The sequence below is a fragment of the Oryx dammah genome, unplaced genomic scaffold (assembly GCF_014754425.2).
Source record: "Oryx dammah isolate SB20612 unplaced genomic scaffold, SCBI_Odam_1.1 HiC_scaffold_28, whole genome shotgun sequence".
NCBI classification, from domain to species: domain Eukaryota; kingdom Metazoa; phylum Chordata; class Mammalia; order Artiodactyla; family Bovidae; genus Oryx; species Oryx dammah.
Genome location: NW_024070212.1, coordinates 11933685 through 11946948, shown reverse-complemented (window position 1 = coordinate 11946948; position 13264 = coordinate 11933685). Strand labels below are relative to the sequence as shown.

The following is a 13264-nucleotide window of genomic DNA, read 5'->3' as shown; positions in this document are numbered from 1 at the left end:
AGCACACCAGGCCTCCCTGTCCATCACCAACTCCTGGAGTTCACTCAAACTCACATCCATTGAGTCAGTGATGCCATCCAGCCATCTCATCCTCTGCATCCTCTTTTCCTCCTGCCCACAATCCCTCCCGCATCAGAGTCTTTTCCAATGAGTCAACTCTTCGCATGAGGTGGCCAAAGTACTGGAGTTTCAGCTTTAGCATCATTCCTTCCAAAGAACACCCAGGGCTGATCTCCTTTAGAATGGACTGGTTGGATCTCCTCGCAGTCCAAGGGGCTCTCAAGAGTCTTCTCCAACACCACAGTTGAGTGGAGGAAAGTTGTGAGAGCTTGACTGGGGTCCTCCCTAAAGGAGGGGAGGAAGAAGCAGGATTAGCAGGAAGCAGAACTGCTGGTGGAGGGAAGAGGGCACAGCACCCCATGGGGTGTGGTCTTGCTGAAGTCAATGCCTGGAAAGCAGGGGTTTGCTTCCTGGTTCTCAACCCTGGCTGCCCATCAGAATTACCTGGGGAGGTTAAATCCTGATGCTTGGGGATTCACTACAGAACAATTAATCTTTGGGAGTGAGGCCAAAGCACTGGTGTTTTTTAAAGGCCCCTCAGGAGATCTGATACACAGCTGGTGTTGAGGACCCCTGGCTGGAGATGGGGTCTTAAACTCTGGCATCTGGAATGTTGACTGGCTTTTGTAGAGGGGAGTCTGGAGAACTGTGTTTGCTGTGAACAGAGCTGGTAAGAATCGGAGATTAAAGGGCGCAGTCAGGATGGGAAGTTAAGGGACCAGGAGAGGGGAGTGAGATTACTACTTTGGCTGTTAAGGATCTAGAGAAATTTGGCTTCTCTGTCGCTGAGGTTTCGAGGTGAGATAAAAGGCCAAGGGAAAGGGAAAGCTCTGATAACCCAGTCCCTCGTCACATTGAGAATCACCATCAAACTTGAATAGCAGAAGGTAGACAGGAAGCACTCACTAAGCTAAGAATATTCTCTTCCTTGACTCTGGATTTTTTTCTTCAAAAATTTTCCTAAATCGTATCACCACGGGCCTCCTTTCCATGCAGAATAAAAAGGAGAAAAGGCCATCTCACTGATATTCCAAGAACATCCTTTCCTCAGGGCCCTTCTATTAACTTGCTGTTTCTACCTACCTGCTACAGTCTTCCCTTAGACCTTACCTGTGTCTCTCAATTTCTTCAGGTATCTGCTTAAATGTTATTTTAGCAGAGCAACTTTCCCTGACTCTGGAAAGAGTAGCAGTTTCTCCTTTCCTTCCACTCCCTATTCATTGTATCCTGTATCATAGCATTTACTACAACCTTGTGTTTTCTATTATTTTTCTACTGCCTCTTCCTGCTCTCCAGTATAGAATACTCTGAGGGAGGGACTTTGTTTAAAAAAAAAAATTTTTTTTTTTGTTTTTTCATTGTTATGGCTCCAGGGCCTAAAATTATGACTGAAACATAAGCAAACATTGAAGAATGCAAGATGGAAGAATATCTGCAAAATGCAAGATTAATGATGAGTAAACTAAAAGCCCTTATGTGTCTGCATGGTGGTGTGCGGCTGTTTGTATGTATTTGTGATTATATTTATTCCTATTTCTCTGGGTTAGGTATACTTTTTATTTTTAAACTGTGTGTTTGACCGTACACATGTGTTTTAGAACATATGAAGGACCCTCTGGTCTGTGCATAGAATGCTTCTGAATGTGAGTTTGTGTTTCTGTGTCCTCCTACGTGGATGTGCCTGGACCATTCAGCCTAGTGTCAGTTATCTGTGGAAGAAAGAGGCATCATAACTGCCTCAAACCAGCAGAGGGCACCAAAGAGCCATGAACCTTGGCTCCGGGGGCTGAAATCCAGAATCTTGGCGGGTAATGAGGGACCCAGGAGACTTAAAATCTGGGAGGAAAGAAGTGGAGACCTCTCTAGACCAATTTTGTGAAGTTGTGCAATTCATGTGCGATTTCTGTTATGTATTCTCAACTCATTGCCTAGGACCCAGAGGTTCAGGCACCCCCAGTCCTGTGAGCAGAAGCATCTAGTTAGGGGTTAGGAGAGAGGCTGGTTGTTAAGCTGGTCTCTTTAAGAAAGAGGAGACCCCTATTGAATGCCTTCATCAATCTCACCAGGAATTCCTTCTCCCCAGCACCCAGAACCCTCAACCCCAAAGGATCTCAAACTCTGTGCTTGGTGATCCTCCTGTGGCTGCCCTCCTCTTCGCTCTTTGAAGCCCTCCAGTTGAGTACTTCTCTTTCCGGAGGGGAAGAGAAGATGAACAAAGGAAGGAGTCATTTACTCCTGTCCTCCACCAGCTGAGGACTCCAACACAGCCTGGCCCCACTGTGTGCTGGGTGAGGCCCCCCTGGCGGGGGCCTCAGGCCAGTACAGGAAACAGCTGGAAGTCTCCAGCTTCGCCTTTAGTAGGTGGGAAGTGGAGTGATTCCTTCCCCACCTCCAGCATTCATTAGTCAATTGAGAATTTCCAATTTGAGAATCCAGAGGTTAGATTCTGGGTGTGGAATTAACAAGAGTGGGGGGGGGGGAAGGATTTTAAGCTTTTTGATTCCATGAACCACCGCCTGCCCACCCCCTCCTCTCCCAAACACGCTTACACACACCCAAACACACACAAACATTCACACACCCTTCCCCACCACAGTCATCCCCTGGGCTAAAAGCTGGTCCTCAGCCCATGCCCCGCCTCCCCAATCCACTGCCTAGTTCGGTAGCCTGGGACCAGGGCTGTGTATATAGATGGGAGGGAGGTGCGGGTGGGCAGGGGTCCCGCCGTCTCTGCCCTAGCGCCTGCGACTCTCACGTTGTTACCCGCTTTGCCCTCCACCGCTTTCTCTCTTGGCGCTCTGTCCATCTCAGTTGCAGCGAGGGGTGTGAGTGTGAGTGCGCGCGCACTGGGGGGGCAAGGGGAGGGCTGTGGAGGGAGGCGCCGTCGGAGGGAGAGTAGACGTCAGGAGGAGGGACGGAGGGAGAGAGGGAAGGAAGACAAGCGGGGAGAAAGGGAGAGCAGAGAGCGAAAGAGACTCGGAGAGATAAAGCTCGAGGCGAGAAATAATAAAAAGGCGAGGGGAAGAAAGGGGGCGAGAGAGAGAGACGGGACCGCGAGGAAGGAGAGATAAAAGAGAAGCGGAGGGAAGGGAAGTGAGTTGGTGCGCGCGAGTGAGTGTGCGTGTGAGTGTGCAGGGGCGGGCGCGGGCGGGCGGGGGGCGGGCTCCCGGGCTCCCCTCCTCCCCAGCCCGCTCCTCTCGCTCCCTTGCCAACTCCGGGCCCCAGCCGCGGGCGGGCGCACGGCGGAAGGACAGCATGCTGAGCCTCCTCGTCTGGATCCTCACTCTCTCCGACACTTTCTCCCAAGGTAAGCTCCCCACCCCCCTGCTCCGCCCGCTCCCGCCCTTGCTGCCCCTCACGCTTCCCCCCGGGGGCCGGAGTGTGCGCCCCGACCCGGGCAACGCCGAGGGGCTCGGCCGCCTGCGGCCGGTCCCCGGGGGTCGGGAAGCCACGAGGTGGGGGCTGGGTCCCCGCGCGGAGTAACGGGGGCTGGCGAGGAGGAGTTTTCCGTTGATTTGCCCAAGTTGTTTCCTCTGGCTGCGCGGGAGAACCGAGAATCGGGGCCGCAAGGGCCGGGGGTCGGGGTGAAAAAGGGATCCGACCGCTCAAAGTCTCTTCCGGAGCCTCTGGCAGCTCTACTCACCTCCACCCTCCGAGACCCGGAGTCCGGACGCCTGGGTCCCGGCAGGGGAAGGCTGGGAAGAGGGTGGGATCTCAGATTCGGGGGGCCGAGGTGCGCGGAAAGCGGGGGACCCAGGCTCCCGAAGATGTAGCTGAGGGAATCCCGGCCCTCCTTCAGCCCAGCCCCTGGCGTGGCTGAGTCTGAGCCGCGGCTCCAGACTGCCTGGGGCTGCCCCCTCCAGAGGAAGGGAGGGGTGCCTCGGGGCCTCTGGTGGGGATTTGAACCCTTGCCCGCGGAGGCTCCCAGTCGGGAGTGGAGTTCCAAAGGCAGCTTCGGGCCCGCTGGGTATGGAAGCGGCCATTCGCGGGGGCGGCGGGAGTGGGGGGCGGCTAACACCCTTGGGTCAGAAAAGTACCGATGTCGGGGCTTTATTTGGGACCGGCTGGGAAGAGCCTGGGAGATGGAGGCGAGGTTGAGAGATGCGGGAGAGGTTGAAAAGAGATGAGGATGTTAGTGTTTCCAAGTCTGGCCTGGGGGGCGGCGGGGGAACTGAAGAAACCGAGGGCCCAGACTTCTGCCCCTACTGGGGTCTGTTTGAGTGGATTCTTGTCTCTTGGATCTGACTCTAAGGAAGACTTAACCCTGCTGAACTAGCCGCTCCCCGCCCCCAACCAACTCCACCCCCACCCACACCCCCAAGATGGAGCTGACACACAGAGATTGACATACAAACACCAAAAACCAGCCCTAGACACGGAGACAGACTATTCACCTACTGAGACAGACATACCCGCGAGCATTCCCCACACGGAGACAGACACATATACACAAAGACGCTGACACATCCGAGGAAGACAGATTCCTCCCCCGGATCGGCGTATTCATGCACCCAAACACACCACAACTCACAGCCACAGTGCATGTATGCAGTCGGGCATTTGCGAGGACACAACATGTACCCACACACAGAAACCATTCTGTGAATCCCAACCCTCCAGGAAACAAAGAAACTTGAACAGGCATTCCTATAGGCAGATACCTATGGAGATGTTCAGACAACAAAATGGAGGAGGTGGTCTCCTCTTGGGTGGTTTTGGGAGGGTGGATCTGGGAAGAGGAAAGTTGTGGGCACCGAGCACCCTCAGGCGCGGCCCTGCTATCGGTTCCCTTCCTGGCCTGGTGGGGGTGTGTTAAGGGGTGGGATGTTGTATTGGACCCCTCCCCTCTCCCCCTGGCCGGGCCCTCCCCGGCTCTGAAGGCAAAGCCTGGCTGAGTTGGTGGGGGCGGGCCTCCAATCATGTCCCCTAAGGCTCCCACCTCCCTGCGTCACACACATGTGTACTTAGCATTTGGGTAGGGCCCACGTTCATAGTGTGAGTGGGGTGGAAGTGGTGCTGGGGGAAAGGAGGCCTGGTCCTGGGGTTGGCAGGCCAAGCCAGCCACTTGGCAGAAAGTTGGGAGGATGACTTAAGTTCTGACTTTGTTCAGCCAGGCTGCTAGAGGAGGGGGAGGGGAGGAGGGCCCACCGCGGTGGGGGAGGGGTCAGCTGGGTCAGTACTGGTATGTGCTGGGGGCCAGCGTCAGTCTGCCTCTTTCCTGCAGCCTTAATGTATCAGCAACAGGGAATACGAACAAGCTTCAAGGAACAAAAGCTGCAGTTCACAAACAGGAGAGTCATGTGGACTGAGGCAGGATGGAAGGGTTCGAGAGAAGAGTGTTGGTTGCCTTTCTGTCTTGGCGGGGGAGGGGTCAGAGGTTAGCTGAGCTTCCATTGCCCATCCTCCTGCGGGGGTGAAAGCAAGACCTGATGAAAGTGTACAAAAGTATTTGGGGGTGGGAGGGGGGATACCAAAGGGAGCAAAAGGGAGAGGATAGAGCAGAGGGGAGAGGAAGTCACTCCTGAGTGTTCCTGGGAGACTGAGCAGAGACTGGAGGGGAGGCAAGGTTGGAAGGAGTAGGGACCTGGGGAGACGGGGATGCTCACGGGACGGGGCGGGAGAGGAGGGGGGCGGTGACAGGACCTCTCTCCTCAGCCTCCATCCTTAGAAAGAAGAAGTTGTAGGCAGGGACTGGGGCAGTGAGAGGATAAACTGAGGGGGGTCGCCAGACATTTGAGGGAGGGTGATGGGCAAGTGTGGAGAAGGTGGGAGGAGAAGGCAGTTGAATTGAGGGGAGCGGAGAGGAGAGAGGAAGGGAACGTTCAGCCTAGGCAGAGAAATAAAAATCGCGTTTTAAAGAATTTCAATGGGCTTCATCAATCTTCATTTTTCACTAAATAATTTTCTGTATCTTATCTAAATGAAAACCATTATCCTTCTCCCCGTTTCCATCATGCGCTGGCTCCTCAGACTGATTGCGCTGAAAATTGAAATATTTATTCATTTTCTGGGAGATTTTCTCGCTCCCCAGTCTCAGGGAGGAGAAATTGAAAAAGAAAGATTATAGCTAATCAGAGCAATGTGGGATGACAGGCCAGCTCGGGGCGGGAGCTGCCTCCAGGGGAGGGTGGAGGTGGGGGTAGGGAGAAAATGTGTCCCTCCAGCTCCTAGATGTCCCCTGGGCATCCCTGTCACCACTTGGCAAGGTGGCGAGGAGTAAAGGGAAGAGGCCCCAGGGCCTCCTAAATTCCCAGTATTCAACTGCCTGAGTACAGCTACATCCAGACAGAGAACAAGAGTCTGGAAAGAAGAGTAGCTGGGAATGGACTCCTTTCTCACAGTGCCCCCTCCTCCCTGCTGCCCCCCCCCCCCCCCCCCCCCCCCCCCACTTCAGATGGCCCACATTTCTAACCCAAAGCAGGATCTTGAGGTTGGGAAAGAGCAGGGGGAGACATGGCAGAAATCAGGATACCTGGTCCCTCTCCTTGACCTTGATTGGATTTCTGCTCAGACCCCGAGAGAAGGGTGTAAACCCAGTTTTCAGGGCCTAGCATTACCTCCAGCTATTGCTCTGGACCCCAGAAGATCCTGGATCAGGAAGAGGAGGAGAAGGTGTCTCGGCCTCCCACCTTCTGCTGGTTCCCATGGTTTCATGCTTGGTTGTCTCCTTTGCCCTTGGTTCTCTGGTGGGTAGGGATGAAGCAGCCCAGCTTTGTCCCTGGCTCTCACCCCATCTTGACCTGAGAATCAAGTGCTCTGATGGAAGCTCCTGTAGAGCTTTATATCCTCGGGAACTAAGTCTTCATTCCTCTTTTATCCTTTCACTTTCTGACACAGTGTTAAGTGTGCAATAAGTGCCCTTAAATATCTGATCAATTGATTGACTCGGTGAGAGCGCTACGATGTTGGAAGGAGGCAGTATTAAATGGTGGTTAAATCGCAGACTCCTGTCCAGCTCCCTGGCTAAACCCCTTTCCTCCCAGGCCACTGGATAGTGTGTTAGTATGAACAAGCTGTGTGCTTTCTCTGTGACTCAGTTTGCTCGTCTGTACAGTCAGGATAGAAATAACATTTCATAGGGTGGCAATGGCGTGTTAATCCACATAAGGTGCTTGGAGCAGGGTCTGGAAAGACATGCCCTGCCAGTGCTTCTGTTAGGACTTTGTGGCTGGGCAGCCCAGTTGCTCGCTGCCTTTCCAGCTCCTTTTGTTTTCTCTCTCCAGCTGCCCAGATTCTTGGTCCTGGGCTCCAGCATCTCTGCTTTGTATCTCTTGTGGACAGAACTGGGTTGTGGAGGACCCAGAAGAGGAGGCTAACCAGCTTTGGTTGGCGACCTCAGGAAGGGTTTGGGGAAGAAGAGGACCAAGTGGAAGAGGTTGGCATTCTAGTGAGAAGGAGCCAAAGCTCTTATGAGAAATGAAGAACACTAGCCCCGAGGTGGCAGCATTTCAGAGTCTGGAAATCATATAGATCATTTATGGAGCCCTTGTGCTAGCTACTTTATTTGCATTATCTAATTTAATCTGTACAACAGCCCCCTGAGACCGGCCCTGTAATTATCCCCATTTCATGGCTGAGAAATCGAGGTTTAGACAGGTTGGGTATCTTGACGGTATTAATGGTTGGGGAACCAGCTCCCCTCAAGTACTGCCCCCACCTTCCTTTGACTGGGATCCCACATGCCAGCAGGGACAGATGCTGAGCCAGGACAGGGTCCTTCCTGATCCAGAGCTGAAGGAGAACTCAGGGGAAAGGAGAGAGTGCTCATAAATGGAAATTCATTCAAATTCCTAAAACCATCCCCTATTCTGAGATTCTGTCCTACATTTTTGGGTGTTGAATGGGTTTTTCTTTGGTAATATAACAGTGCCCATAAATGACTTTTAATTTTTTGTTTGTTTATATTTTTTGTATTTATTTGATTGCTGCAGGGTCTTAGTTGCAACAAGTAGGGTCTAGTTCCCTCATCTGGGATTGAACTTGGGTCCCTTTCATTGGGAGCATGAAGCCTTAGTCACTGGACCGCCAGGGAAGTCCCGTAAAAAGGGCTTTACTTGGTCAATGGAAAGGTTTGCAGCTGCAAATTACACACAGCCTTTACAGGTCCATGAGCCGCAAACTTGGAAACTGCCCCTGCAACATGCAAGACTGACTTGTGGACAGTCATGCAGGGGGTGGGGTGCTGAGTTGGGGCCTGGGGAGAAAACCAAGACAGTCAGCTTCTAACTCAGCCCAGTCCCTGGCAGACACAGAGGCTGGGGTCTGGTGTTCTCATCTGCTTTGGCAGGCCCTGCCTGCCCTAGGGTAGGGAAAAGTGACTGTAGGAGAGGTGATCTCCCAACCAAAGCATCAAAGTGACTTCTTGTCAAATCCCTACTGTGCGCTCTTCACACTCGTTGTTGTTTATTCCTTTTAACAACACCCTTGTGAAGGAAATGTTACCCCCATTTTAAGGATGAGGAAACCAAAGCCAATTTTAATTAACTTGCTCAGGGCCCTCCCTGGAGTATTAGATCTCAGATTCAAACTCTTTGTTTTACTACAAAGCCCATGGTCCCCTGGGCACCCTCCACGCAGAGGCACCTGTGCAGTGGCCTCCCTTCGGTTGAGCTGGCTCTGGAGGGGAAAAGAGGGCGTCTTCCTGCTCTTGTTCCCCACGGGGACGCGGTGCTCCCCCTGGTGCCTGGCTCAGCCTGCTCCCCCAGGGCTCAGCCTGGACGCCTGGCCCACCTGCATCTTGCTGTCTTGCTTGGATGACCATCTGTTTTATTTAGTGGGGAAGGGAACTCCTTGTCGGTCAGGAGCAGGAGGTTTATAAGGCCGCAGATCTCTTCTTCCCACCTGTAGAGTCTTTTTAACTTTGTGTTGTTTAGTCACTAAGTTGCATTGGATACTTTTGTGACTCCATGGACTGTGAGCTGGCAGGCTCCTCTGTCCATGGGATTTCCCAAGCAAGAATACTGGAGTGGGGTAGCCATTTCCTTCTCCAGGGGTTCTTCCCCACCCAGGGTTCAAAGCTGCATCTACTGCATTGGCAGGCAGATTTTTTTTTTTTTTTTTAGCCACTGAGCCACCAGGGAAGTCCTGTATTTATATAGTGCGTTCCAATTTTAGCAACTTTTTCACATGTACAATCTCATTTGGTAGATATATTACAACTGTCCTATGATACGGGCAGTGTAGTTATTATTTCCCCCATTTAATACATAATAAAACAGTCTTAGAGAGTTGAAATGACTTGCTAAGGGGAGGTTGGGCTGGAGGGAGGGGATAGGGGGCAAATGCCTCCATCATCCCAATTTTGAGGATGGTTTCCAACCAAAGATAGGGACATTCCTGTCCATGCGTCCAGAGCTGGGAAGGCTATGTCCCTTCCCCACCTACCAGCTCCTGTCTGTTTTCTTCTCAAGGCCTCCAGGCCACTTTACTTGGCCCTGTCTTGGAAGATGCTTTGACCTGGAAAGGGCTGAGATTGGGGGCGGGAGAGCAGCAGGCAGTGGTCAGCAGGAAAGAAGAAAGAGGCTGCCATGTCCTCAATTCTGAAATGTTATGTCAAAGAGAAGCTGTCTCAGGAGTCAGGAAAGAAAATGAGTCCATTCTAAGTGAGAGAGAAGGTGGTTCTCTTCTGTGGAGAGCCTACTTTGTATTTTGCTTGTATTAGTAACTCATTTAATACCAACAGTAAGGACTTGCCAGGCAGTCTAGTGGTTAAGACACTGTGCTCCCAATACAGGGGGCATGAGTTCAATCCCTGATCAGGGAACTGGGATCCCACATGACTCCCGGTACAGCCAAAAATAAAAATAAATTTTAAAAAATTTCTTTTAAGTACCAACAGTAACCTGTTAGGAGTTATCCCCATTTTGTGAGTGGACAAAGAAAAACAAAGAAAGAAGTTAAGCAGATTGGCCAACATGATCTATTTAAGTAGTGACAGAGCCAGGACCAGATCCCAAGCAGGGAAGTTGGAGTGGGAGGTAGGAATGATTCCAGAGGGAAGCCCCTGAAGACAGATGGGCACACCCACCCGTTCCACACTGCCGCCGCATGCAGCTCTCACTCTGCAGTGTGTGTCCACATGCACAAGTGTATATTCCCTCATGGTCTCCTGCGCACTTGCATACACAGCCGCTTCTCACCCCCATACACCTATGAACAGATCTCTCTCCCTTTCCCCTGGCCCATCCATTCACCAGAGAATACAGCCGTATTCTGTGTCCCATTCCCCTGCCAGCCATGGCAGCCATCCTTTGAAGAGTCTTTGAAGGCACCAGTTTGTGTCTTGTCTTGCTCTGAAGATGCACACACTACAAGGTTAAGAAAGTTAGAAACCTCAGCTTCCCCATTGTGCGATTCTGGTCTCTCTCTATCCTGCAGCCCCAGCTCTTACACCTTCCCACCCACTGATTCACAGACAGTGCAACCTGACCGAGTTCTTTGAGCTCCTGGGATGAAAGCTGACTTTCTTTTTTGCTGAAGATCGCATTTTTCTTTTTCCATCCTGCTCTCCCCCACCCTGCATCAACTCTCTCCAAGCTCCCAATTTCTCCCCCTCCACATTTAATTTCTCCAGCAACTTTTATTAACCTCTGTAGTCTCAGGGAGCTGAAGCCTCATTCCTCTCTGCCCTCCTTGAGTCCATTTAACAAAATTGGGATCATATTGAAATAAATGGGCCTTGTAGCCAGCCAGCTTCCTCAGGATTCAGGGTCTTAAATCCAGGGTGGAACTCTGTAGTACTCCCTAGCAAATCCCATTAGTTTCCCAGGAGATGCTGCTGCTGCTTCATTCCTCCAGGGGCCTGACTCTGGGAAGGTGATGGAAGAATCTCCCAGAAGGCCATGGGGAGTGGGTTTGAGGCAGCAAGGGACAGCAGGTATCAGTGCTCTGTGCTGGCAGGGCTGTTCCCGTAGCCTGCCCCGCTCCAGGCCAGATTAGGAGTCATACATCCCTCTTCCCAACTGGCCATGTGATGCTTTTCTTCTCTGCCTCTTCTTTCCTTCTGAAGCAGTTGCAGGAGTCTATCCTCACTGTGTGGGAAGAGAGTCCGGACTTGGTTCCTTTATCCCACAGAAATGTGTTTTGTGCTTATACTGTGTTCCAGGCACTAGTGTTGCCAAAAGAATAAAATACTACCTTTGCCTTTAAGGGTCTCACTTTGTGATTTAGATGCAAATTACTTAGCTTCCGGAGGTGTCAGTTTACTCTTCCATAAAATGGGGAGAATTAGTTTTTTTCCAAGTCAGCAAATGTACATTACTGTATATGAAACATACATTATGTAGGCATTATGGGGAATAAAAAAAAAATACCCACAATATCATATGGTCCCTTCCCTTTAAGAAACTAAGAGGTACAAATATATGCAAAGGTTCCAGGTAATGCTAAGTGAAGTCGCTCAGTCGTGTCCCACTCTTTGCGACCCCATGGACTGTAGCCTACTAGGCTCCTCTGTCCATGGGATTTTCCAGGCAAGAGTACTGGAGTGGGTTGCCATTTCCTTCTCCAGGGGATCTTCCCGAGGTAATGCTAGGCTGGGTGCATTTGGTGCCAGGAGAGCAGTGTGCTCAGTCAGAGCTGGGGAGCTTGCTGTGGGCTGAAGGGGCCAGGAAAGGCTCCATGGAGGAAGCCGGTCTAAGGATGGACAGGATGTGGATGTGGCAGGAAGAGGGAGAGCATTACCAGGCCGGCTGAACTTCCCGAATCAAGGTGTGGCTGCCGGAATGCGCAAGGTCCATGGAGGCTGGTGGCAGCTGGGGATTTGGGTTAGGGAGAAATAATGAAGGTGATCCAGAACAGTAGTCTGGGGCCTGACCCAAAAAAAGCCTGGAAATGCCAGGCCTGAGACCCTCCTGTAAGAAGGAAGAGACAGGGATTTCCGTTTTTAAAGCAAAGAGAAAGAGAAGTTGCTCAGTCATGTCCGACTCTTTGCAACCCCATGGACTGTAGCCCACCAGGCTCCTTGGTCCATAGAATTTTCCAGGCATGAATACTGGAGTGGGTTACCATTTCCTTCTCCAGGGGAACTTCCTGACCCAGGGATTGAACCCAGGTCTCCGGAATTGCAGGTAGACGCTTTACCATCTGAGCCACCAGGGAAGCCCTTTTAAAGCAAAGGAAGTGTTAAAAACTTTGTGATCCCTACTTCATTCTTCACCCAACCCTCCTCTCCTCTTAAACTCCTCATCGGTTGGAGCCACTATAGAGGTGTGTGTGCCTGTATGCTCAGTCCCTCAGTCATGTCCAGCTGTTTGTGACCCCCATGGACTGTAGCCCGCCAGGCTCCTCTGTCCATGGAATTCTCCAGGCAAGAATACTGGAGTGAGTTGCCATGCCCTCCTTCAGGGGCTCTTCCCGATCCAGGGCTCAAACACCCATCTCTTGCGTCTCCTGCAAGGGCAGGTGGATTCTTTACCACTAGTGCCACCTGGGAAGCCCACTGTTGAGGTTTACAGCCCCTTAAATTGGCAAAAAAAAAAAAAAAAAAAAATGAAATGGGCAGATGGTCGGGTTTGACTGGGTAGAAATGAGCAGAAAAACTTAAGAGAAAATCAGTTCGCCTTGGGAAGTCTCAGATCTGTGACCAGAGTTGGGGAGGCTTGAAATGATGAGATCTTTTTTCTCTTCGAATCCTCAGGTCTAATAAGATAAAGATGCCTGGAGGCAGAGTTCAGTGGTGAGCGCTGCAGCTTGGTGGATACCTAGGTTTTTTGTCCTATGTTCTCTGGGAGCCTGGGCTGGGTCTGCACTGCCCAGAGTCTAGGGGAACCACCTGGTTTCATTAGAGGGCCAATCTGGATTTATTTAGTCCCTGCAGGGTCAATCCTGGGCCATTTCCTCTGGTCAGTGGCCAGAGATGTGTGTGCATTTGGGGGCTGAGCCTAGGAGATTCTTCAAACCTCTTCAAGGAAGCCGGCTCTGGCTTTTCAAATGGAAACCTTTGAAGATTCCCACCATGGGAGTGAGCCATAGGGGTGAGCGCCAGTGTCCCACTAAGCTGGTGTGTTTTTAATGGCTGGGCTGGGCTGGGCATGCATGTAGGCACCAGAGATCCAAGGTAAGTGAGATTTGGTCCTTGTCCTTGAGCCACTCTGGGGCGGGTGTGGGAGATGGATGTATAAACACATATTGACAATACTATAAGATAAACGCTAGAAGAGAGGTATGTGAAAAATGCTGAAGTCTAGCTATCGGAGAGTGGGGA

General features: G+C 51.6%; 1 protein-coding gene across 2 annotated transcripts in view; it reads left to right on the top strand.

The window, feature by feature from the left end:
* The first annotated feature begins 2889 nt into the window (after window positions 1–2889).
* Window positions 2890–13264, top strand: part of KIRREL1 (kirre like nephrin family adhesion molecule 1) — a 104332-nt gene continuing 93957 nt past the window's right edge. Inside the window, exon 1 of one of the 2 annotated variants that reach the window (XM_040230193.1) lies at window positions 2890–3367. In XM_040230193.1, coding sequence (XP_040086127.1) covers window positions 3316–3367 — 52 coding nt within the window. In that variant the 5' untranslated portion in view covers window positions 2890–3315. The remainder of the gene's footprint in view (window positions 3368–13264) is intronic. The other variant, XM_040230194.1, reaches the window with a different exon arrangement.